We start from the raw sequence: 24,231 nt of genomic DNA, 5'->3' as shown, positions 1-24,231 counted from the left end.
ATAGGTCCATGCCACTCTCTCACTTTGTCCCAGCTTACCCTTCCCCCTCCCCATGTCCTCAAGTCCGTTCTCTAGTGGGTCTGCGTCTTTATTCCCGTCCTGACCCTAGGTTCTTCATAACCATTTCTTCTGTTTTTTTTAGATTCCATATTTATGTGTTAGCATACGGTATTTGTTTTTCTCTTTCTGACTTACTTCACTCTGTATGACAGACTCTAGGTCCATCCACCTCACTACAAGTAACTCAAAATTTCGCTTCTTTTTATGGCTGAATAATATTCCATTGTATATATGTGCCACATCTTCTTTACCCATTCATCTGTTGATGGACACGTAGGTTGCTTCCATGTCCTGGCGATTGTAAATAGTGTTGCAATGAACATTGTGGTACATGTCTCTTTTTGAATTATGGTTCTCTCAGGGTATATGCCCAGTAGTGGGATTGCTGGGTCATATGGTAGTTCTATTTTTAGTTTTTTAAGGAACCTCCATACTGTTCTCCATAGTGGCTGTATCAATTTACATTCCCACCAACAGTGCAAGAGGGTTCCCTCTTCTCTACACCCTCTCCAGCATTTATTGTTTCTAGATTTTTTGATGATGGCCATTCTGACTGGTGTGAGGTGATACATCATTGTAGTTTTGATTTGCATTTCTCTAATGATTAATGATGTTGAACATTCTTTCATGTGTTTGTTGATAATCTGTATATCTTCTTTGGGAAAATGTCTATTTAGCTCTTCTGCCCATTTTTGGATTGGGTTGTTTGTTTTTTTGATATTGAGCTGCTTGTAAATTTTGGAGATTAATCCTTCGTCAGTTGCTTCATTTGCAAATATTTTCTCCTGTTCTGAGGGTTGTCTTTTCGTCTTGTTTATGGTTTCCTTTGCTGTGCAAAAGCTTTTAAGTTTCATTAGGTCCCATTTGTTTATTTTTGTGTTTATTTCCATTTCTCTAGGAGGTGGATCAAAAAGGATCTTGCTGTAATTTATGTGAACATAGAGTGTTCTGCCTATGTTTTCCTCTAAGAATTTGATAGTGTCTGGCCTTACATTTAGGTCTTTAATCCATTTTGAGTTTATTTTTGTGTATGGTGTTAGGTAGTGTTCTAATTTCATTCTTTTACATGTAGCTGTCCAGTTTTCCCAGCACCACTTACTGAAGAGGCTGTCTTTTCTCCATTGTATGTTCTTGCCTCCTTTGTAGTAAATTAGGTGACCATATGTGTGTGGGTTTATCTCTGGGCATTCTATCCTGTACCATTGATCTATATTTCTGTTTTTGTGCCAGTACCAGACTGTCTTGATTACTGTAGCTTTGTAGTATGGTCTGAAGTCAGGGAGCCTGATTCCTCCAGCTCCATTTTTCTTTCTCAAGATTGCTTTGGCTATTCGGGGTCTTTTATGTTTCCATACAAGTTGTGAAATTTTTTGTTCTGGTTCTGTGAAAAATGCCAGTGGTAGTTTGATAGGGATTGCATTGAATTTGTAGAGATTGCTTTAGGTAGTAGAGTCATTTTCACAATGTTGATTCTTCCAATCCAAGAACATGGTATATCTCTCCATCTGTTTGTACCATCTTTAATTTTTTTCATCAGTGTCTTATAGTTTTCTGCATACAGGTCTTTTGTCTCCTAAGGTAGGTTTATTCCTAGGTATTTTATTCTTTTTGTTGCAGTGGTAAATGGGAGTGTTTCCATAATTTCTCTTTCAGATTTTTCATCATTAGTGTATCAGAATGCAAGAGATTTCTGTGCATTAATTTTGTAACCTGCTACTTTACCAAATTCATTGATTAGCTCTAGTAGTTTTCTGGTAGAGGCTTTAGGATTCTCTATGTATAGTATCATGTCATCTGCAAACAGTGACAAATTTACTTCTTCTTTTCCAATTTGGATTTCTTTTATTTCTTTTCCTTCTCTGACTGCTGTGGCTAAAACTTCCAATACAATGTTGAATAACAGCAGTGGGAGTGGGCAACCTTGTCTTGTTCCTGATCTTAGTGGAAATGGTTTCAGTTTTTCACCATTGAGGACGATGTTGGCTGTGGGTTTGTCATATATGGCCTTTATTATGCTGAGGTTAGTTCCCTCTATGCCTACTTTCTGGAGGGTTTTTATCATAAATAGGTGTTGAATTTTGTCAAAAGCTTTTTCTGCATCTCTTGAGATGATCATATGGTTTTTCTCCTTCAATTTGTTAATATGGTGTATCACATTGATTGATTTGTGTATATTGAAGAATCCTTGCATTCCTGGGATAAACCCCACTTGATCATGGTGTATGATCCTTTTAATGTGCTGTTGGATTCTGTTTGCTAGTATTTTGTTGAGGATTTTTGTGTCTATGTTCATCAGTGTTATGCATGTGTCTTTTTGAACTACAGTTTTCTCTGGGTAAATGCCCAGTAGTGGGATTGCTGGGTCATATGGTAGTTCTATTTTTAGGTTTTTAAGGAACCTCCATACTGTTCTCCATAGTGGCTGTATCAATTTACATTCCCACCAACAGTGCAAGAGGGTTCCCTTTTCTCCACACCAAGCAGGTTTTGTCCATTCCAAGCAGGTTTGGCCAGTAAGACAGGTACCATCTTCCCCCAGATCCCAGCCAATGGCTATCGTATCTCACTGGGAGGGACATGCCGCCAGCATTTCTCATCTCTCCAAATTCCATGTTGCAGAGGTTAAATTTGAGATAAGTGTGCCAAGATATCAAAGTCTCCCTTCTTACACCTGGTTCCCACTCATTGAGCAGAGGCTCTACCTGAGGCATGGCAGGATGAGAATACTGGGACCCCAATTAGCCTCACCCAGTGTGTTCATAGGGTAGTGTTATGGTGGAGTTCCACAGCAAGAGAGGCAAGTCAAGAAGACCAGAGATTACTGCTCTACCCTGTGGCCTGCTAATAAAGCAGGGGAATCATTCCAAGAAAAGCAGGCAACTATCTCCACCCAAGTCCTGAAGCAGTGGCTGAGATTTTTCTCAGTGGCAGGGGTGGTTCTTAAGGGCTGTGGCACTCTCCGCAAGTGAACTGACTTTAATTGAAAAAAGAGCATGGTGGCAATATATGGCAGGTCCACAGCTAACATCATACTCAATGGTGAAATGTTGAAAACTTTTCCTCTTAGGTCAGGAACAAGACAAGGGTGTGCCCACTCTTACCACTCCTATTCAACATAGTACTGGAAGTCCTGGCCAGAGCAATCAAGCAAGAGAAAGAAATAAAAAGTATCAGAACTAGAAAGCAAGAAGTAAAATTGTCCCTATTTGCAGATGACATGATTTTATATATAGAAAATCCTAAGGACTCCACCAAAAAAAAAAACAAAACAAAACTGTTAGATCTAATCAATAAATTCAGTAAAGGTGCAGGATGCAAAAAATTTTTTTTATAAATTTATTTTATTTTTATTTATTTTTGGCTGCTTTGGGTCTTTGTTGCTGCACATGGGCTTTCTCTAGTTGTGGCAAGCCGGGGCTGCTCTTCGTTGTGGTGTGTGGGCTTCTCGTTGCGGTGGCTTCTCTTGTTGCGGAGCACAGGCTCTAGGCACACGGGCTTTGGTAGTTGCGGCACACGGGCTCAGTAGTTGTGGCACACAGGCTTAGTTGCTCTGCAGCATGTGGGATCTTCCCAGACCAGGGCTTCAACCCGTGTCCCCTGCATTGACAGGCGGATTCTTAACCACTGCGCCACCAGGGAAACCCAGGATGCAAAATTAACATGCAAAAATAAGTAGCATTTCCATACACTAACAATGAATTATGTGAAAAAGAAAGTGATCCCATTCACAATAGCATCAAAAATAATGTGAGGAATTTCAAGGCTGAGGGTCAAAAACAATGGAGATTTAAATTGTAAGCCATTAAGAGGTGGCTGGAAGCTCCATGAAAGGAACAAAGTAAACTGTAGGCCAGCTAGTTTACCAGAATCACGGAAAGAGACAGCTATAAAGAGTCCTCAGAACAAACCCAGAGACTGGCCTCAAAACCACCTGTAGGAAGAGGCCTGAATTTAATAGACTGGAAGAATTTATGCCCTAGGGCATTGTCAAAAACAATAAAGCAATCAGCCACCAATTAGTGTAAGCCTATGAGCTGGGTATGATATAGAGGCAGACAGCTGAACAGAGAGATCAGGGAAACAGTCAAAAAGAGCCCTGCTAAAAACACCCAAGATGATTATCCGTATTCCTAAGCCTGCGCTCTTCAGGGTGTGACATCAGAGGCTATATGCTGTGGAGGAAATAGACATCCTCAAAATAATCCAGCCAAGTCACTAAACAAACAACAACAAGCCTTGGATGGGGAGGATGACATTAGTATCCAGAATTGCTTTATCATCTCAAACATCCAGTTTTCAGCAACAACAACAAAATTATGAGAAATATAAAGAAAAGGAAATTGTGACTCATACGTGGGGGGCCGAGGGTGGGATTGGGGAGGGGGAGGCAACAGAAACTGCCTATGAGCAGGCCCAGAAAATGGGCTTAACAACCAAAAACTTAGCAGCAGCTATTATAGATATATTCAAAGAACCAAAGAAAGTCATGATTAAAGAAGTTAAGGGTTATATGATGACAATTTCTCATCAAGTAGAGGATATAAATAGATAGAAATTACAAAAAAGAACCAAATGGAAATTCTGAAGTTGAAAGTAAAATAACCAAACTGAAAAATTTACTAGAGAAGCCCAATGGTATCTTTAAATTAGCAGAAGAATCAGTGATTTGAAGACAGATTGATAGAGATTTTGTAATCCAAAGAACAGAGAAAAAAAAAATAAAGAAAAATAAACAGAGACTCAGAAAATGTGAGGCATACTTAAGGGCACCAGCATATGCACACTTGGAGTACAAACAGAAGAGGAGTGAGAGAATGGAGAAGAAAAAATATACAACGAAATAATGGATTAAACATTCTCGAATTTGATGAAAATACTAATCTACACACCCAAGAAACTTAATGAATTCCAACTAGGATAAATGCAAAGAGATTCAAAAACAGACACATCATAATAAACCTGTTGAAAGATAAAGACAAAAAGAAAATATAGAAAATGGGGGGAGGAGGAATATGTGCTCACAAGATACAGATTTATTGTAAAGATAAAGTAATTAAGACAGTGTGGTATCAGTGCAGAGAAATACAAATGGACCAATAAAACAGAATAGAGAACCAAGAAAAGGACTCATGCATATGTGGAATTTGATTTAGACAGAACTGGCATTGCAGATCCATGAGGTATTGAGTGCCTATGCAAGAAATGGTCTGGGACAATTGGGTATCGATTTTGAAAAAAAAGAAATTTAATCCCAACCTAACAGCAAAACAAATGTGAAGGCAAAACTTTTAAAAACATTTAGAAGAAAACATAGAGAATATCTTTATGATTTTACATTTGGGAAAGATTCTTAAGATACACATTAAAAAAATTCAAACCAGAAAAGAAAGTATTGCTAAATCTGCTCATATTAAAATTAAGACCTTCTATTAATCAACACATCATAAAGAAAGTAAAAATAAATAACATATTTAGAAGACATAACTAGGTGAAGGTACTTGCCACACATTTAACCAATAAAAGATTAGTTTTCAGCATACAAAAAACTAAAAAAAAAAAGATGTAACTTATGAATAAGCACCCCCTAGTGATAGGCACAGAGTTAAGGGACAAAGTAGGTGATTAAATAGTTAATCCCACTAGGGAATTGTAAATAAAGAAAAAGTATGGATCTCCCGTGTAAGTTAATGATCACTCAAGAAAGCAGGTTTGCTTAACCACAAAATCAAGCAGGCTTGCTTAGCAACAAATCCATGCAACAGAAGCATGAGACATGCCCCCAAATTATAAAACAATGGTGGCATGAGACCCACATCCTGCCCAGTGAGCTCGGTAAGTTAATGACTCCTAGGACATGCTCTCTGCACACATAGAAAACAATAATTTACGGAAAGGTGACATTTCAAAGTGAAAGACCCTTACTGTACTGAGACCTGAAATAATTTTTCCATAATGCCATGACAGTCCTGGCTTGACCATGTAGGAACAGGAAATCTCCCCTGCCCAACCTGGAGGAGGAGATGATGATGGAAGTGTGACATCTACTCAAGAATGAGGAAGAAGGTGGTATTTTCCCCCTCCCCACTTTTCCTTTGATTATAAAAATGTAACCCACTAAGTAGTCAGGGCAGCGCAATGCTCACCTGTCTGCTTGTAAGCTTCACAAGCGTCCTATTCTAATAAATCACTTCTTATCTATCACTTTGCTTTGAATTCTTTCTGTGCAGAGACATAAAGGACCAGAGCCCTCCGAAATCTAGTGGTTTCACTAGAAGATAAACAAGAGTAGTTCTTAGTGAATCAGTAATATTGTCTCTTTAGCTGGATTGTGAGTGATTGCATTTTATTTTATTTTATTTTATTATTTTTTTTTGGTACGCGGGCCTCTCACTGTTGTGGCCTCTCCCGTTGCGGAGCACAGGCTCCAGACGCGCAGGCTCAGCGGCCATGGCTCACGGGCCCAGCCGCTCCGCGGCATGTGGGATCTTCCTGGACCGGGGCACAAACCCGCGTCCCCTGCATCGTCAGGCGGACTCTCAACCACTGTGCCACCAGGGAAGCCCTGTATTTTATTTTTAATCACTGTATGGTAGATAGACATGAATATGTTTAAAATATTCTTTTGTGGAGTTTCAGTATTTAATAACGATAACATGACAAAAACAAACAAAATAAATGAAAATAAAACAGAAGGAAGGAATTAAAAAAGAAAAACCTGACATTAATAAAATGGGAAGCTGATACATTGTAGAAATAAGAAGAAAAACCAGAAAACAGAATGTTTTAAAAGGTTGATAAAATCTTCTGTTAAGGATTATTAAGGAAAATAAAACAAACAAATATATGAAGAATGTATAAGGCAATATAACCATAGAAACACACAAAAGAAATAAAAGTAGCTAATACAGACTTAGGAAAGGTTTACTATGTGTCAGACAATGTTTTAGATATTACATCATTTAAATTCCACAAGTATAAGTATTATGTCATTTAATTTTCACAACAGTTTTATACATGAGATAGCCTTTATTGTTACTTCTATTTCCCAAATGAGAAAAACTTAGCAGAGAGAGGTAAGAGAAATTCCCCAAGTTTACATTGCTAGTGAGTGACAGATCTGGGATTGGAATCTAGGCAGTATACGTGTTTAATCCTTCCTCAACATTGTCTTTCTTCAAATGTTTATCTCATAGACTATTAGAGTCCAGAAGATCCTTACAGACCACTTAATCCATTTCTCTTATTTTGTGGTAGAGGATCTTTTTTTGGATTGTCCTAAAAAATGGAACAAACTCTCTGGAGAGACTTAGAAGCGTAAGTGCAGATGTTACTGACCTAAAGAACAAATGCAAAATTTATAAGAGAATGTTACGTGCAACTCATGGCAATAAATTTGAAAACATAGAAGAAGGAAACAATTTTTGAGCAAAATACAAATGATGAAACTGACTTAATAAGCAGGGAAAAAACCTAAAGTGAAACCAATAATCATATAAAAAATTAGAAGAGTAATTAAAGATCTACCTTTTAAAAACACACCAGTCTCAGATGGTTTTATAGCAGAGCATATATCATTTTTAAAGAACAGATATTCCTATCTTATTTAAATTATTCCACACTATAGGAAAAGAAGAACTTAAAATACATTTTATAAGACTAGCTTACACTTAATATTAAAACATAATAAAGATAATATGAAAAGATAATAGATGAACTTTATCTTTGAATGCAGATGCAAATAGTCTAAATAAAATCTTTGCAAATCAAATCCAACAGTCTATTAAAAGAAAATCATTTCATGACTAAGTAGGACTCCAGGAAACAGTAAGAGTTTAACATTAGAAAACCTATGTCTTCAATTCACCATGGGAACAAAATAAAGGAGGAAGATCACATGATTATATCAAGTGATATAAGGCATTGTCAGCAGCCGTTTCTAATAATAACAGCTAATGTTTAAGTGCTTGCTATGTGCCAGGCATCGGTTCTAAGTGCTTTGTTTGCATTAATGTACTTAATTTTCCTAACAAGTGTATTGCTACAATCATTATTATTGCTATTTTACAAAAGAGAAAACTTGAACTCAGAGAGGTTAAATAATGTCCCACATATAGGAAATGATGGAGCCAGGATTTGAAGAAAGGTTGTGTTTCTGTAGAGCCCACATCCTTATCAGGTAGACTACACTGCCACTAAGAAAATCTCTAATTAGCACTAAAAAAAAGTCACTATACTTAAATATGATCAACATTCATTATTGAAGGCTAACAGTAAACTCTACAATAAAAGGTGAAATTTCCATTAAAATTCAGAAACAAGTTCAGTGTCAGGATCTTTGTGTGGGTGTGTCAATATATATAGCACCATTCTTTCCCTTGTGATTCTGAACAATGTAGAAAAAGCATAAGATGTAATCAGGGAGAAAAATATCAATCATATTACCATTAAAGGCTAGATTAGAGTTCATGGATTGCATCTGTGGGAAATGGACTTTGGAAACTAAACTCCAGAGTTAGGCAGACCTTGCTGACCCAGTCATGGAAGCACCGTCCCGAGGCAGGTCTCCCCTTGTCGGGGGACTAGCCAAGCGTGCCTGATTTATTTTCCTCAAGTGTGTCAATGAGCACAGAGAGCCCAGGAATGTTATGTTTGATTGAGCTCCCTCTATGTGATTCTTCTTATTTAAAAAGATTTAATTTGATTCAATCACAACTTATAAACTACCAGGAACCAAGCAGGGACAACAAACCTTTGTGAATGGCAGAACTTGTACTCCTCTCTCTCACTTTGTGAGAACTTAGGGGCTGATAGAAAGGAAAAGATGGGGCGTGTGGCATGCAGGATCTTAGTTCCCCGACCAGGGACCAAACCCGTTCCCCCTGCAGTGGAAGTGCAGAGTCTTAATTGCTGGACCACCAGGGAAGTCCACAAATGCCTATCTTGTGCTGAATGATTTACCTGCCATATCTAATTGAATGCTTAGTTTAAAACTCACACCAATTAAAAGATGAGATATCTGTGGCTCAGAAAAGCTAAGTAACTTGCTCAAGTTTATCCAGTTTGGAAGTGACTAAGTAGCTATTTGGCCAGGAAAAAAAGTCAGTAAAGATAATAGAACGTCATCTGAGCTTTTGAGATTGTTGTTACAGTATCATTCAAATAATTAGTGAATCAAACAAAATTTAAGTCAAGGAGTCAGCCTTTACAAAGAAGAGATTGTAAAGAATGGGGAGGATTTCCCCAGGAAGTGAAGGTCTTCAAGTTAGTCAAGGGAAGAATTTCATTATGAAGAATGTAAATGTCAGTTTGTAATAATAAACTAAAATATTCACAAACATGGAAATATGAATGAAGCATCTGAACAAAGGCATGACTAAATATTGCCAGTGGGTCCAATTATGCAACAAGCTGACGCTCCTTGCTTCTTTTTAGTCTCTATGACACCATCAATTCTTTCTGTGGCAGGTAGATGCAGAAGCACCTGCAGACCAGAGAGTGGCCCCTATAAATAGGGGTGAGCATGGGATTGTACTCAGGTTGGCACCACATCAAGTACCCTCAGTTTTCTAAAGATATATGGTGATGAACTGAGAAGATCATTCCATTATTTTCCTTCCCCAAACCTTTCTTAAAGCTTCTTTCACATCCTTGTTTCTCAGAGAGTAGATAAGGGGGTTCAGCATTGGGATCACCACTGTGTAGATCACAGCAACCATGCGGTCTTGGGTCAGGGAGTGGCTGGACCTGGGGCGCAGGTACATGAAGTGTTGTGCCATAGAAGAGGCACACAGCAGCGAAGTGGGAAGCACAGGTGGAAACGGCCTTGAACCTGCCCTGGGCTGAGTTCCTTCTCAGGATGGTGATGAGAATGAAGAGGTAGGAGACCAAGAGGGTGAGGGTACAGCTCACAAGGTTGAAACCGGCAAAAATGAAGAGCAGGATTTCACACAGCGAAGTGTCCACACGTGACGGAGACAGGATGGGCGGTCCATCACAGAAGAAGTGAGTGACCACGTGAGCACCACAGAATTTCAGACTAAAGATACAGCTCATGTGGATTAGAGAACTGAGGAATCCTGCACTGTAGGAGCCCACGATCAGAGAGGCACAGACCTCAGGAGACGTGGCAATTGAGTAGAGCAGGGGGTTACAAATAGCCGCATAGCGGTCGTAGGCCATGGCGGCAACGAGATAGCACTCACTGGTGGCAAAACCCGCATAGAAAGACATCTGAGCCATGCAGCCGGGATAAGAGATCACCTTCCTCTTGGCTAAGAAGTTCACCAGGGTCTAGGGGACAACTGTGGAGGAGTAGCAGAAATCCAAGAAGGAGAGGCTCTTCAGAAGGGAGTACACGGGTGTGTGCAAGGTGGCACTCAACGTGGATCATAATGAACACGATCAGATTCCGCAGCAGCGTGATAGTGTACGTGCCCAGGAACACCATGAAGAGCAGCCTCTGGAGCCAGGGGTCACTGGTGAGGCCCAAGAGCTCAAACTCAGTCCCTCGGCTCAGGTTTGCCCTTTCCATATTTCTCCAGTGCTCTGCGACGTGGAAAGAGAGGACCACCAGAAATGAGGTGAAACACCCAGGGGCTCTCACTGGTTTAGTTCTGCCCTAAGGACAGCCTACTGAAGATTGTTGATAGAACTTTGTCATAGAGAAGTTCTCCACTACTTGGCTGGTTGGTTAGTTAGGAAGCATGACTTGAGCAGCAACGGAAAATATAAAAGAAATATACACAGTTTGCTCTCTTAAGGATCTTAAAAAATTCTAAATAATGAAACAGTTACTTACCAAGTATTTATTGACCGTCTGCCATATGCTTAGCTCCGTGTCCTTCCAGTCAGGAATTCAAGAGTGTCTGACCTCAGGAAGTTCATATTCTAGAGACAGTATATTTTGTGTTTAGGCACGCAGGCTCTGCGTCAGACTGCCAAGGTTCCAAGCAGGAACCTCACTACTAACTAGCTGTGTAAACTTGGAAGTGTTTCTTAACCTCTCTGATTTTCAGTTTTCAGTAAAATAAGGATAATAGCACTAATCTCAAAAGCTTGTTGTAAAAATTCAATGGCTTAATTCGTGTAAAGCACTTGAACAAAGCCTGGCACATTGAGAAAGAATGTTAGCTTTGATTATTCTTGTTGGAGAGATAGATCTAACACAAAACTAAACAACAATAAAATGAATAAATGAAACAATGACAAGATTTGGCAAGCAACCTACCACCAAACAAAATAGACAGAGACACGTGTACTAAGCAAGAGTGACTACACAGGCCTTCAGAGGATCCTGAGTGTTCTAGAGGAGTTGAAGGTGGTTCATTGGCTCAGCTATAAAATTGCCTCTCAGAACTTGGCCCAAGCCAGGCACTGCTATGGGCTCTAAAGGTGATGGGGGTCGGGATGTGGAGAGATGGGGCTGGTGTAGGGCCGTAGAGAGCGGGCTGAGACCTTGCACTCGGGAGCATCAGCCAGAGGGAAAATGCCACCCATCGTTCACGAAGTCACCATCGTTTCCAGTGAGTAGAATCGCCTTGTTCTCAAGGGCTGTTGGGCCAGCAGGGAAGGAACAGCCCCTCCCTAGGACTAGGGCTTTGTAAAAATGCCTTTTCTATTCAGAGAATGAACAAAGCCATGATGCATCACCTAAGCACCACACTCTCTTCTGCTGCATTGGCTGCTCTGTTCCTGAATTACCTCTGGGCTCTGGAGTCAGTTAAGTACCCTGTGCTCTTTGGTGAGGATCTTCAGTTGTGAAGGTTTTGAAACCAGCAGATGTGATTGGAGTAGGATAGAAAGGGACAAAATTGAGCCCCCTCCTTCTGCCTCGAGGAGAGTAAATGAATAATACAGCTGTGAAAGATGTTGGGAGGATTCCAGAGAGGAAAGAGCTGTAATGAACAGGCAAAAGATTCTAGTTTATCCCACTGACAGACTTTCCGGAATCAGCAAACTACCAGAGCAGTGGAAGACTCTGGACATAGGGATGACTAAATTTACCTGTCAAGTAGGTAATGAAGGCACTATGGCTCTTGATAGAACACTGTGAGTGGTGAACGGTGACAAGAAGAAAGCATTGTAATGCCCGAAGAGGTAACATGCCCTGATGAAGTTAAGACACAAAATACGAGGGCAAATTTGAATACCAAATTGGAGCCTCGGTAACTTCTTTTAGAGCACGTGGAGCATAACTGATTTATTTGGTCACTGAGATGTAATATTCAGCCATTCTTAACCCAACAGTTTCTAGTTTATAATAAACCCCATTATTGCAGGAATGTGGACAGCCCTAGATTTGGGTTGCAAATGTCATTGGCCCTATTGGTGTCAAAAGCCAACTCAGCTTCAAGGCAAATTACAAGGACTTCAAAGAATTGACTGTAAAGATCCCAGTATGGAATTATTTACAGGAACTTCAAGGAAGTTGAGGAATTGTTGCTAAGAGTGAAGCAGAACTTCTTAAGAGGCAGCTTCACGTCTTCTTCCTCAGTTGACTGTTTCAGTGTGGGTAATGGGTCTGCAAGTACCTCTCTGATTAAAAGAATGGACAAAAGCAGAGAAGAGAAGGAATGTGGCCAACACTCAGGCAGGGAGGTGGGTTGGAACAGGGTAGGGTAGGGTGGTGGTTAATACAAGGGGTAGCTGATCAGAGCCTCTGATTTATTACTTGCTTTAAATCTACTCTCTCTTTCTATTCTTCTCCCCTTTCCTCTCTCATCTCTCTTCTCCAGCCTGCACTAAATTCAAAACTATTCAGAATATAGAGAGTTAGTCAAGCAAGAGATTGTGGAGAAATTGACATCTCTGACAGTCTTTCAAAGGATGCTGGAGTAGCCACTATTTCTGTTGGCTGCAGTTTGTACCTGTGAGTGAAAACGAGGAAGAAACTTTGAGTGGTCTTATCATATGGAAACGGATTGTGGAGTGGAGTGTTTAGGAGTGAGAGCAGGTGCCTGGGGCCTGTAGAGGAGGGAGAAGTAAGCAAGGGATTTTATTTCTACCTGCTTCTTTGCCCTCCTCCTTGGGCTAGCAGAGTGGGAGTACAACGGAGAGCCGGCAGTCAGAGGGAGCAGCCAGTATCTCTGAGCAGCAGTGATCCGAAGCAATGGTTCTTAAACATTAAGGTGCCCTGCCCAAGGTTCACTGGAGAAGCTTGTTTCTGTGCAGATTCCAGGTCCCAACCTCAGAAAATGTGAGCCAGTAAGTCTATAGCCAGGCCCCCAAATCTGGTGAATCTGAAACAGGTGGTTGCTGAACCATACTTTCAGAAACACTAAACCATGGGGTAACTTCCCCTGAGCCACATATAAATATCCTTTCTAAGTTGCTAGAATTCTCCATGTCCTGGAAAATCAGATCAGCCTGTGGGGTAGGATGGTTGTCCTGGACATTCTCTTCCTTCCAGAATATGTGTCAGTAGTTAACAGTTCCCAGAAATCTGAGTATTACCTGGTGATAATCAAACACCAGCGAATTTCCTCCTTCAAGGTTGCTTGAGATGTCCTTAAGCAAACCATTTAATTCCAACAAAGCATGTGACTTGGTGGCAGAGCTATTGCTCTGGGGTCAGAACACAAGCCTTCATTAGAAAAACAGTAAAGACAAAGCCAGACTCTTTCGGTCCATAGACTGAGGTCTGGGGATCAGAGCCTGCTACTGACATTAACGTCCCACGTGGTGAGGGGAGAGAGGCAGCCCCCTCCCTGAGAGGCACTCATAGCTTATCCTGTACTGGGAAGAGACACCCCAGAGCCACCTTTTCCTCTGGACGGCCCATCAGGTCACAGCTGGGGAGGACGATGTGTTCATTAATGAGGGCTTAGCAGGCAGGTGAGGAAGTGAGAATAACTGGCCCCATGTAGATCCATTAACGTGTTTGCAAAGTTACTAGCTCCTCTACCCTTGAGGAATCTGGTGATTGGGAAACTGGAAATGAAGGGAATGGTTCCACACCAGATCCCTGACAATACACTGGTCATTAGCCCCAAAGGACTTCTCTACCTCAACTGAACTCTTGTGTAATTATTATCTGTATTTCTTCTACACTGGAAAACCAAGTTTTTACAGTTTTTCTTTCTTTTATTCCAGTTACCCAATGTACACTGGGACCTAGATTACAGCTGAGGACCTCTATACCCATCAAGATCATAATAAAATTAGAGGTATGTGATCTACTTAACAAATACTCGGGGATTTTCTAGAGATCTTTCGGTTATTGATTTCTAATTTAATAACATGTGATTAGAGAACATACTTTGTATGCCTTGAATGCTTTTGAATTTATTGAGATTTGTTTATGGCCCACCCAGAATATGGTGTATTTTGATGAATGTTCCATGACCACTTGAAAAGAATTATATTCTGCTGTTGTTAGGTCAAATGGTCTATCATTGTCAGTTAGGTCATGTTCCTTGATAGTGTTGTTCAAGTCTACTCTATCCTTTCTCATTTTCTGCCTACTTGTTCTATCAAGAGTTGAAAGGGGAATATATTGAAATCTCTAACTGTAATTGTGAATTTGTTGATTTCTCCTTGCTGTTTTTCAGTTTTGCTTTATGTATTTTGAAGTTTTGTTATAAGGTGCATAAACATTTAAGATTGTTATGTCCTCTTGATAAATTTCCCCACTTACATTATAAAATGACCTTCTTTATGCCCACTAATATTTTGGCTCTGAAACATACTTTTCTGAAATTAATACTGTCACTACAGTTTTACTTTGATTACTCAGCATGGTATATCTTTTTTCCTTTCTTTACTGCTAACCCTTTAGTCCCAACTTTTCTGCACCATTACGTTTGCAGAATTTCCCCAGGCAGACCTGAAATCTTGGTCTTCTAGGTTGATGATATGCCTGGAAAATTGATTTCAGATGTACCTTGACACACAGCAAGCGTTCAGAAATATTTGGGGGCTTTATCAGAAGAGCTGGTATGGGCTAGGCAGAAATCAAGCAAACCCTGTGAAAGGCAACTTTGCAAAGGATGGGATGGTATCATAGGCAGCCTTTGTGGAGCCCTGAAAGCCAGAGATGATTGTCACTTTGATAGAGTGCTGCTGTATCTTCTCCATGCAGGTATCTTTATTCAGTTGATGTCTCACATCCTTTACTTACAGTAAAGGAATTTTTGCCCTTTATTTGCGTCTGTTAGCTTGTTTCACATTAAAATCACTTTGGGGAACCAACACTCAAAGTTTCAGGTGTGTGTGGCTTTTGTAAACAGCATATATCTAGAATATTCTCTTTTAACTAGTCAGAGTATCTGTTTTTATATAGGTGAGATTTTGGGGTATTGGTTTTTTGCTTTTCAACTTTTGGGGCTTTCAGGTATATTGAATTTGTTTCATTTCTCACCTTGAGTTTTCCATTTATCACACTTTTTCCAATTTGCTTCCCTCCCCCACCCTCTGATCCTGTTCCTGTTTCCTTTTGGATTAAGTTTTCTTTGTTTTGTAATGTATGTTTTTCCCCTTCTACTGATTCCTCTATTTCTATTAGTAGCTATCCTTAAATATCCAACAATAATATTTAGTTTAACAAAGTCTATCAAATATGCTTAAATCCATAAGTTCATGATGATATTTAAATTAATTGGTCACTAGATTAGTTATCTGTTGTCACACAACAGATTATCTCAATAAACATTCATTTTCTTATACTTTTGGAAGTGACACAGTACTGTAATTTTTGCAGTATCCTCCTGGTTACACAGGTCAGCCCCATGCACTGTGGGAGTGGACCACACAAGGGCATCAATACCAGGAGCTGAGAATCACTGGGACCGTCTCAAAGACTGGCTATCGTAGTCCTCCCTCTGGCCCTCACTGATTCATGTCCAACTTACACATGAATATACACTCAAAATATACTCACCCCCTCCCAAGAATCCCAAAAGTCACGTTCCATTACAGTATCAGCTCAAGGTCCACAATCACATCATCTAAATCAGGTACAGGTATGGATGAAGTGCATCATATGTGGTTCCTTACATAGAGTTTCTTGAGTACAGTTCCTCTCAATCATAAGACTGGTGAGCTAAACACACAAGTTACATCTGGCTTCTACACACACAAAACACATAATGGCAGGACAGGTATAGGAAAACCACTACAGAAAAAAGGGGGGGTAGAGGAAAGTGGGCACCCAAGAGTCACTGAGTCACAAAAATTCTAAAATCCAGTAAGACACTTGTTGGCAAGTCCTTGATTAGGACTCAAATCCTAGGAATAATTCTCTGTGGCTCTTGGCTCCACTCTGAGATTATAGCTCTGCCCACTAAATTATCCTTCATTTTATATGAAAGCTAGCCTGTGTTTGTAGCTGAGTAGTTTTCTTAGCTTGCTTCCTGTCTGAAGGAGTTTGGGGATTGAAAGGCTTCTCTTCATTTTCTACTGTCTTACAGTTCAAGCTGGTGGTGATTCTGCACCATGACATTCTTAAAAACTTAACAAATCTCTGAGAAAACGCTCTACCTTGAACCTCTGCTGAGACAGCTGAGGGCCTATACTCTGAAGCTTCCTGGAAGTCCTATCATTTGTCTGAACTGTTCTCTGAGGCACCACCTTGGATCTTCCTAAGGCCTTAATGAAAGATTTTACTGTCACCCTCAGCTTCATCTTTATTGATTGATTGATCGATTGATTGATTGGCTGCACGCAGCTTGCGAGATCTTAGTTCCCTGACCAGGGATTGAACCTGGGCCCTCGGGCAGTGACAGCATGCACTCCTAAGCACTGGACCACCAGGGAATTCCCAGATCACCCATTTCATTAGGTACATTTTCTACCACCTACATTACTGTAACAACAGAGTTGCTAAACTCTCTGCCACTGCATAACACAGAATTTTTTTCTCCAGTTTCCAATAACACTATCCTCATGTTTATTTAAGTCCCATTGGCAGCCTTCTCAAAGGCTATCCGAATTTTCCTAACAGTCTCCTCAAAGCCTTTTAGACTTTCACTGATACTTTCCTCAAAGTTCTTTCAGCTTCCTCCCACCGTACTGTCAAAGACACTATAACTTTTCAACATCTCAATTCCATGTACCAAAGTCTGTATTACTTATCTATTGCCGTGTAACAAATTGTCCTAAAATTTAGCAGCTTAAAAGAACAATAAACAGTATTTCACATGATTTCTGCTGGTCAGAAATTTGAGAGACCTTGGCTCTCACCACCAGGGAAGTCCGTCAGGTGGATTCTTAACCACTGCGTCACCAGGGAAGTCCGAAAAACATTCTTAAAGAACATAACTTACCAAAACAAAGAGGAAATAGATAATCAGAATAGTCCTAAAGCTAATAAAAATTTTATCCATTATTGAAAATTCCCGGGACTTCCCTGGTGGTGTAGTAGTTAAGAATCTGCCTGCCAATGCAGGGGACATGGGTTGGAGCCCTGGTCCGGGAAGATCCCACATGCTGTGGAACAACTAAGCCTGTGTGCCACAACTACTGAGCCTGCGCTCTAGAGCCCATGAGCCACAACTACTGAGCTTGCATGCCACAACTACTGAAGCCCACATACCCTAGAGCCCGTGCTCTGCAAAAAGAGAAGCCACTGCAGTGAGAAGCCTGCGCACCACAAGGAAGAGTAGCCCCCGCTCGCCGCAACAAGAGAAAGCCTGTGCACAGCAATGAAGACCGAATGCAGCCAAAAAAAATAAATAAAATAAATAAATAAATAAAAATTTAAAAATTCCCTACAAAGAAAAGTCTAGGCCCAGATGGCTTATCAGTAAAATTTCCCAAATATTTAAAGAATAAATAACATCTATATTACACAAAAAATTCCAGGGGATAGAAAAAGATGAAATTCTGTTCACTTCATTGGAAGAGGCCAGCATAACCTTGACCACGAAACTTGAAAAACACTGTAAGAAAGGAACCTACAGGTCAATTTCTCTCCTGAACATAGATACAAAAATCCTAAATAAAACATTACTAAAGCAAAGACAGCAATATATAAAAAAGGTAAATCTTACATCCAGTTGATTTTATTCTAGGAATGCAAAGTTGATTTAACATTCAAGATAGAATCTAAAGAAAGGGTACAAATGAACTTATTTACAAAACAAAAGTAGAGTCACAGATGTAGAAAACAAACTTACGGTTACTGCGGGTAAGGGCGGGGAGGTTGGGACTGACATATACACACTACTATATATAAAACAGATAACTAATAAGGACCTACTGTATAGCACAGGGAACTCTACTCAATACTATGTAAGGGCCTATATGGGAAAAGAATCTAAAAACAGAGTGGATATATGTATATATATAACTGATTCACTTTGCTGTACATCTGAAACTAACACAACATTGTAAATCAACTATACTCCAATAAATTTTTTTTAATTCCAAATAAAGGATAAAATATATAATTGTCACAATTGATGGAGAGTAAGCATTTGATAAAATTCCATATCCACTCATGATTTTTAAAAACCTTTGCAAACTAGTGATAAAAAAGAATATCCTTAATCTAACAAAAGATAAATACAAAAACTTTACAGCAAGCATCATATTTATTGGCTTTATTAAAATCCAATAAATAGTAAAAGTTTTCTCCCTGAGATCAGGAATGAAGCAGGGTTGTCCTCTATCACAATTTTGTTTTGATATTGAACTGAACAATTTGTATTCAATAGTGTGTAATAGGCAGGAAGAAGAAATAAGAGGTATTGAAAAAGAAGAAACAAAACTTTTATTATTCACAGACATGATTGAATACATAGAAAGTCCAAAATGAATCTACAGAATTAATAAGTTAATTTTACAAGGACCTGAATACAAAGTTAATGCATAAAAAATAAATTATTAGAAAAGATCATTAGAAAATGAAACATCAAATGATAGCATTCCTACTGGTATCCAAAATTAATGAATTCTAATGAAAGATGTATATGAAAGCTACTACATAATACTAAAACAACTAAAGAAGACTAAATAAATAGTTATATTATTTTCATAGATTGGAAGATTCAAAATTATAAAAATTCATTCCATTTTGATCTATAGATTACATTCAGTCCCACTCAAATTCCCAGCAGTTTGTCTTTGGAAATTGCAAGCTGATTTAAAAATTATTACATATTTTGGGGGCTTCCCTGGTGGGGCAGTGGTTGAGAGTCCGCCTGTGGATGCAGGGGACACAGGTTCCTGCCCCGGTCTGGGAAGATCCCACATGCTGCGGAGTGGCTGGGCCCGCAAGCCATGGCCACTGAGCCTGCATGTCCAGAGCCTGTGCTCCACAACAGGAGAGGCCACAACAGTGAGAGGCCCGCGTACCATAAAAAAAAAAAAAAAAAAATTATTACAGATTTTTTAAAAAGGCCCTCCCCAAATCCTCTCTTTAGCCAAAGGAATGGCAAAGGGTGGCCTAGGAGAATAGAAAATCTTTGGACAATATTCACACTACCACAAACCACCATATCAAAAATTGCAGTCAGCAGTCCCAAATAAGGAACCTAGAGTTCCAACCCATCCAGCAGTAATGAGGCACCATTCTCCCTCCCTGCAGAAGCTGAGTGGAGGGTCTAGACTTCCATTCCTGCCTGACAGTAACAAAGCGCCCCTCTGGATACCCATGATGTCAGTAGAGGCTGAATCAAAAGTCTAAATTTCTACCCCTACCCAGCAGTAATGAAGCATTTCTCCTCATGTAGGCAGAGGCTGAGTGGAGAGCATAAACTTTCACCCCTACCCAGTGGAAAAAAGAGGTGTCCTCCCTTACCCCACCAGCAAGGTGTCATTGGAGGCCTGCTAAAAGACAAGATTTAAATAAGATCCAGAAAATCATAAAATAATACCCAGTATGTCCAGGATATAATAAAAAAAAACAGTTGTCATACCAAGAACCAAGGAAAGCCTCAACTTCAATGAAGCAACACCAAATGAACACCAAAATGACACTGTTGGAATTATCTTAGAAAGATTTTAAAGAAACCATCATAAAAATACTTCAATGAGAAATTATAAACATGCGTAAAACAAGTGAAACAAAGGAAATCTCAGCAAAGAAATAGAAGATATAAATAAGAACCAAATTCCATTTCCATGGAAATCTAAATTTCCGATTTAGAACTTAAAAATAACTGAAATTTAAGACTAATTGGATGGGCTAAAATAGTACAAATGCAGATGACAGAGGAAAGAATATGTGAATGTGAAGATAGAACAATAGAAGCTACCCTATCTAAACAACAAACAGGGAGAAAAGGGACAAAAAAAAAAACCCCAAACTAAACAAACAAAGAAAACACCAACAACAACAGCTAAAGAAAACAAGAAAAACCTCAAAATCCCCAAAACCTCAGGTACCTGTGGGACGATAACAAAAGATCTAACATTTGTATGATCAGAGTCCCAGGAGAACAGAAAGAGAATGAGAATTTTTAAATTAAAAAAAAAAAGCTAAATTTCCCCCAAATTAGGTGACAGGCATAAACCTACAGATTCAAGAAGCCTAGCAAATAATTCCTAACAAGATGAACCCAAAGAAATCCACACAGAGAACATCATAATCAAAACTTTTGTAAACTAAGAATGAAGAAAACATCTTGAAAGCACCTAGAAAGAAAATATACATTACCTATGGGGGAATAAGAATTCAAATATTAGACTTCTCATGAGAAATCATGGAAGCCAGAAAGGAGTGGCACACTTCAAGTGCTGGAAGAATGGTCAGCCATGAATCTTTATCCAGGGAAAATATCCCTCAGGAAGGAAAGTTAAATAAAGATATTTTCAACTGAGGTAAAACTAAGAATTTTTGTCAACCAACCTATTCTAAAGAATAAAGCAAGTTCTTGAAAAAGAAAGGATCTTGAAAAAGAAACTTTGGAATATTAGTAATGAAAAATAGGAAAATGAAAAGGGTAAAAATATGACTAAAGGTAATACACTATCCTCCTCTTGAATTAAAAAAAAATTCTGTTTGATGGTTGAAGCAAAAATAAAATTGTCTGATGTGGTTCTCTGTGCAGGTAAAGGAAATATTTAAGACAATTTTATGATGAAGGAACAGGGTAAAGGGATCTAAATAAGGTTTCAAAATTTTGCTCAAAATGGTAAAATAAAAGCAGTAGACTGTGGGCTTCCCTGGTGGTGCAGTGGTTTAGAATCTGCCTGCCAATGCAGGGGACACGGGAGCCCTGGTCTGGGATGATCCCACATGCCATGGAGCAACTAAGCCCATGCACCACAACTACTGAGCCTGTGCTCTAGAGCCCACGAACCACAACTACTGAGCCCACATGCCGCAATTACTAAAGCCCACATGCCTAGAGCCCGTGCTCCACAACAAGAGAAGCCACCACAATGAGAAGCCCACACACTGCAACAAAGAGTAGCCCCTGCTCACCGCAACTAGAGAAAGCCTGCACACTGCAACAAAGACCCAACACAGCCAAAGATAAATAAATAAAATAAATAAAATTTTTTTAAAATGCAGTAGATTGTGATCAGTTTTGTATGTATAATGTAATATCTAAGCAATCTCTAAAAATCACTACAGAAATCTATCAACAGAGTGAAAACACAATCCACAAAATGAAAGAAAATATTTGAATATAGCTCATAAGGAACTGATATCCAGAACTCATAAAGGACTTCTATAACCCAACAAAAATGAAACAAACAAGTCAATTAAAAAATGGGCAAAGGAATTGAATAGACTTAATCCAAAGAACATATAAAAATGACCAATAAGCACAGCAAAAATGCTCAACATCATTAATCATTAGCGAAATGCAAATCAAAACCACAGAATTCCCTGGTAGTCCAGGGGTTAGGACTCTGCACTTCCACTGCAGGGGGCACAGGTTTGATCCCTTGTCAGGGAATTAAGATCCCACATGCTGTGGTGTGGCAATAAATAAATAAAAATAAAAAACATTAAAAAAAAGAGACTTTATAAAAAAAACACACATTGAGATACCACTTCACATCTTTTAGGATGGCTATTATCAAAAAAAGAAAGAAAGAAAAAAAATAACAAGTGTTAGTGAAGATGTGGAGAAATCTGAACCTTTGTGCATTGCTGGTGGGAATTTAAAATGGTGCAGCCAAGGGAATTCCCTGGTGGTCCAGGGGTTAGGACTCGGTGCTTTCACTGCCAGGGGTCCGGGTTTGATCCCTGGTTGGGGAACTAAGATCCCACAAGTCGCATGGTACAGCCAAAAAATGGTGCAGCCACTGTAGAAAATGGTGTGACAACACCTCAAAAAATTAAACAGAATTCCCATATGATCCAGCAATTCTACTTCAAAGTATATAGCCCAAAAAAGTGATAGCAGAAACTTGAATAGATATTTGTACATCCATGTTCATAGCAGCATTATTCACAATAGTCAATAGGTAGAAGCAAACCAGTGTCCATTAAGCAGATGGATAAACAAAAGTGGTATATGAAAAAAAAAAAAGTGGTATATATACCTAGGAATAAACCTACCTAAGGAGGCAAAAGACCTGTACTCTGAAAACTGTAAGATGCTGATGAAAGAAATTAAAGATGACACAAACAGATGGAAAGATATACCATGTTCTTGTTTTTTTTTTCACCTTTTCAAGAACTTTATTTTAGAATTGACCTTTTTCCCCCATATATATATATATATATATTTAACATCGTTATTGGAGTACAATTGCTTTACAATGGTGTGTTAGTTTCTGCTTTATAACATAGTGAATGAGCTATACATTTACATATATCACCATACCTCCTCCCTCTTGCGTCTCCCTGCCACCGTCCCTATCCTACCTCTCTAGGTGGTCACAAAGCACCGAGCTGATCTCCCTGTGCTATGTGGCTGCTTCCCACTACCTACTTTACATTTGGTTATATATAAGTCCATGCCACTCTCTCACTTTATCCCAGCTTACCCTTCCTCCCTCCATGTCCTCAAGTCCATTCTCTACATCTGCGTCTTTATTCCTGTCCTGCCCCTAGGTTCTTCATAACCATTTTTTTGTTTTAGATTCCATATATATGTGTTAGCATGCAGTATTTGTTTTTCTCTTCCTGATTTACTTCACTCTGTATGACAGACTCTAGGTCCATCCACCTCACTACAAATAACTCAATTTCGTTTCTTTTTATGGCTGAGTAATATTCCATTGTATATATGTGCCACATCTTCTTTATCCATTCATATGTCAATGGACACTTAGGTCGCTTCCATGTCCTGGCTATTGTAAATAGAGCTGCAATGAACATTGTGGTACATGACTCTTTTTGAATTACGTATACTGTGTTCTTGGATTGGAAGAATCAATAGTGTTAAAATGACCATACTACCAGGAATTCCCTGGAGGTGCAGTGGTTAGGACTCCGCGCCTCCACTGCAGGGGGGCATGGGTTTGATCCCTGGTCAGGAACTAAGATCCCACAAGCCATGCAGCACAGCCAAAAAAAAACCCAAGGCAATCTACAGATCCAATTAAATCCCTATCAAATTACCAATGGCATTTTTCACAGAAGTAGAACAAAAATTTTTTAATTTGTATGGAAACACAAAAGACCCTGGATAGCCAAAACAATCTTGAGAAAGAAGAACGGAGCTGGAGGAATCATGCTCCCTGACTTCAGACTTACTACAAAGCTACAGTAATCAGAACAGTATGGTACTGGCACAAAAATAGACATAAAGAGCAATGGAACAGGATAGAAAGCCAAGAAGTAAACCCATGCACTTATGGTCAATTAATCTATGACAAAGGAAGCAAAAATATACAGCAGAGAAGAGACAGTGTCTTCAATAAGTGGCACTGGGAAAACTGGACAGCTATGTGTAAAAGAATGAAATTAGAACATTCTCTAACACCATAAACAAACATAAACTCAAAATGGATTAAAGACCTAAATGTAAGACTGGATACTATAAAATTCCTAGAGGAAAACCTAGGCAGAACACTCTTTGACATAAATTGCAGCAATATTTTTTTGGATCCATCTCCTAGAGTAATGAAAATAAAAACAAAAATAAACAAATGGGACCTAATTAAACTTAAAAGCTTTTGCACAGCAAAGGAAACCATAAACAAAATGAAAAGACCTTGTGTTACACTGGGAGAAAGTATTTTCAAATGATGCTACCAACAACAGATTGATTTCCAAAATATACAAAGAGGTCATATAGCTTAATATAAAAAAAAACACAACCTAAT

At 39.2% G+C, this 24,231-nt stretch overlaps 1 protein-coding gene and 1 long non-coding RNA gene across 2 annotated transcripts in view; one reads left to right on the top strand and one right to left on the bottom strand.

Moving 5' to 3' along the window:
* LOC309819122 overlaps positions 1-24,231 on the top strand; it is a 57,866-nt gene that overhangs the window by 24,444 nt on the left and 9,191 nt on the right. Inside the window, exon 4 of the long non-coding RNA XR_014296420.1 lies at positions 14,152-14,225. This is a non-coding gene — a long non-coding RNA (uncharacterized lncRNA). The remainder of the gene's footprint in view (positions 1-14,151; positions 14,226-24,231) is intronic.
* Positions 9,657-10,654, bottom strand: OR5AU1 (olfactory receptor family 5 subfamily AU member 1; the record flags this gene model as incomplete). The annotated part of the gene is given in 4 exon segments (XM_082647445.1): positions 9,657-9,825; positions 9,827-10,350; positions 10,354-10,437; positions 10,439-10,654. Coding segments are annotated over 4 exon segments (930 nt in total). The 5' UTR covers positions 10,592-10,654.

Source organism: Grampus griseus (genome assembly GCF_964374135.1).
Source record: "Grampus griseus genome assembly, chromosome: 2".
In the NCBI taxonomy this organism is placed as follows: Eukaryota; Metazoa; Chordata; class Mammalia; order Artiodactyla; family Delphinidae; genus Grampus; species Grampus griseus.
This window is presented reverse-complemented; position numbering and strand designations above follow the sequence as displayed.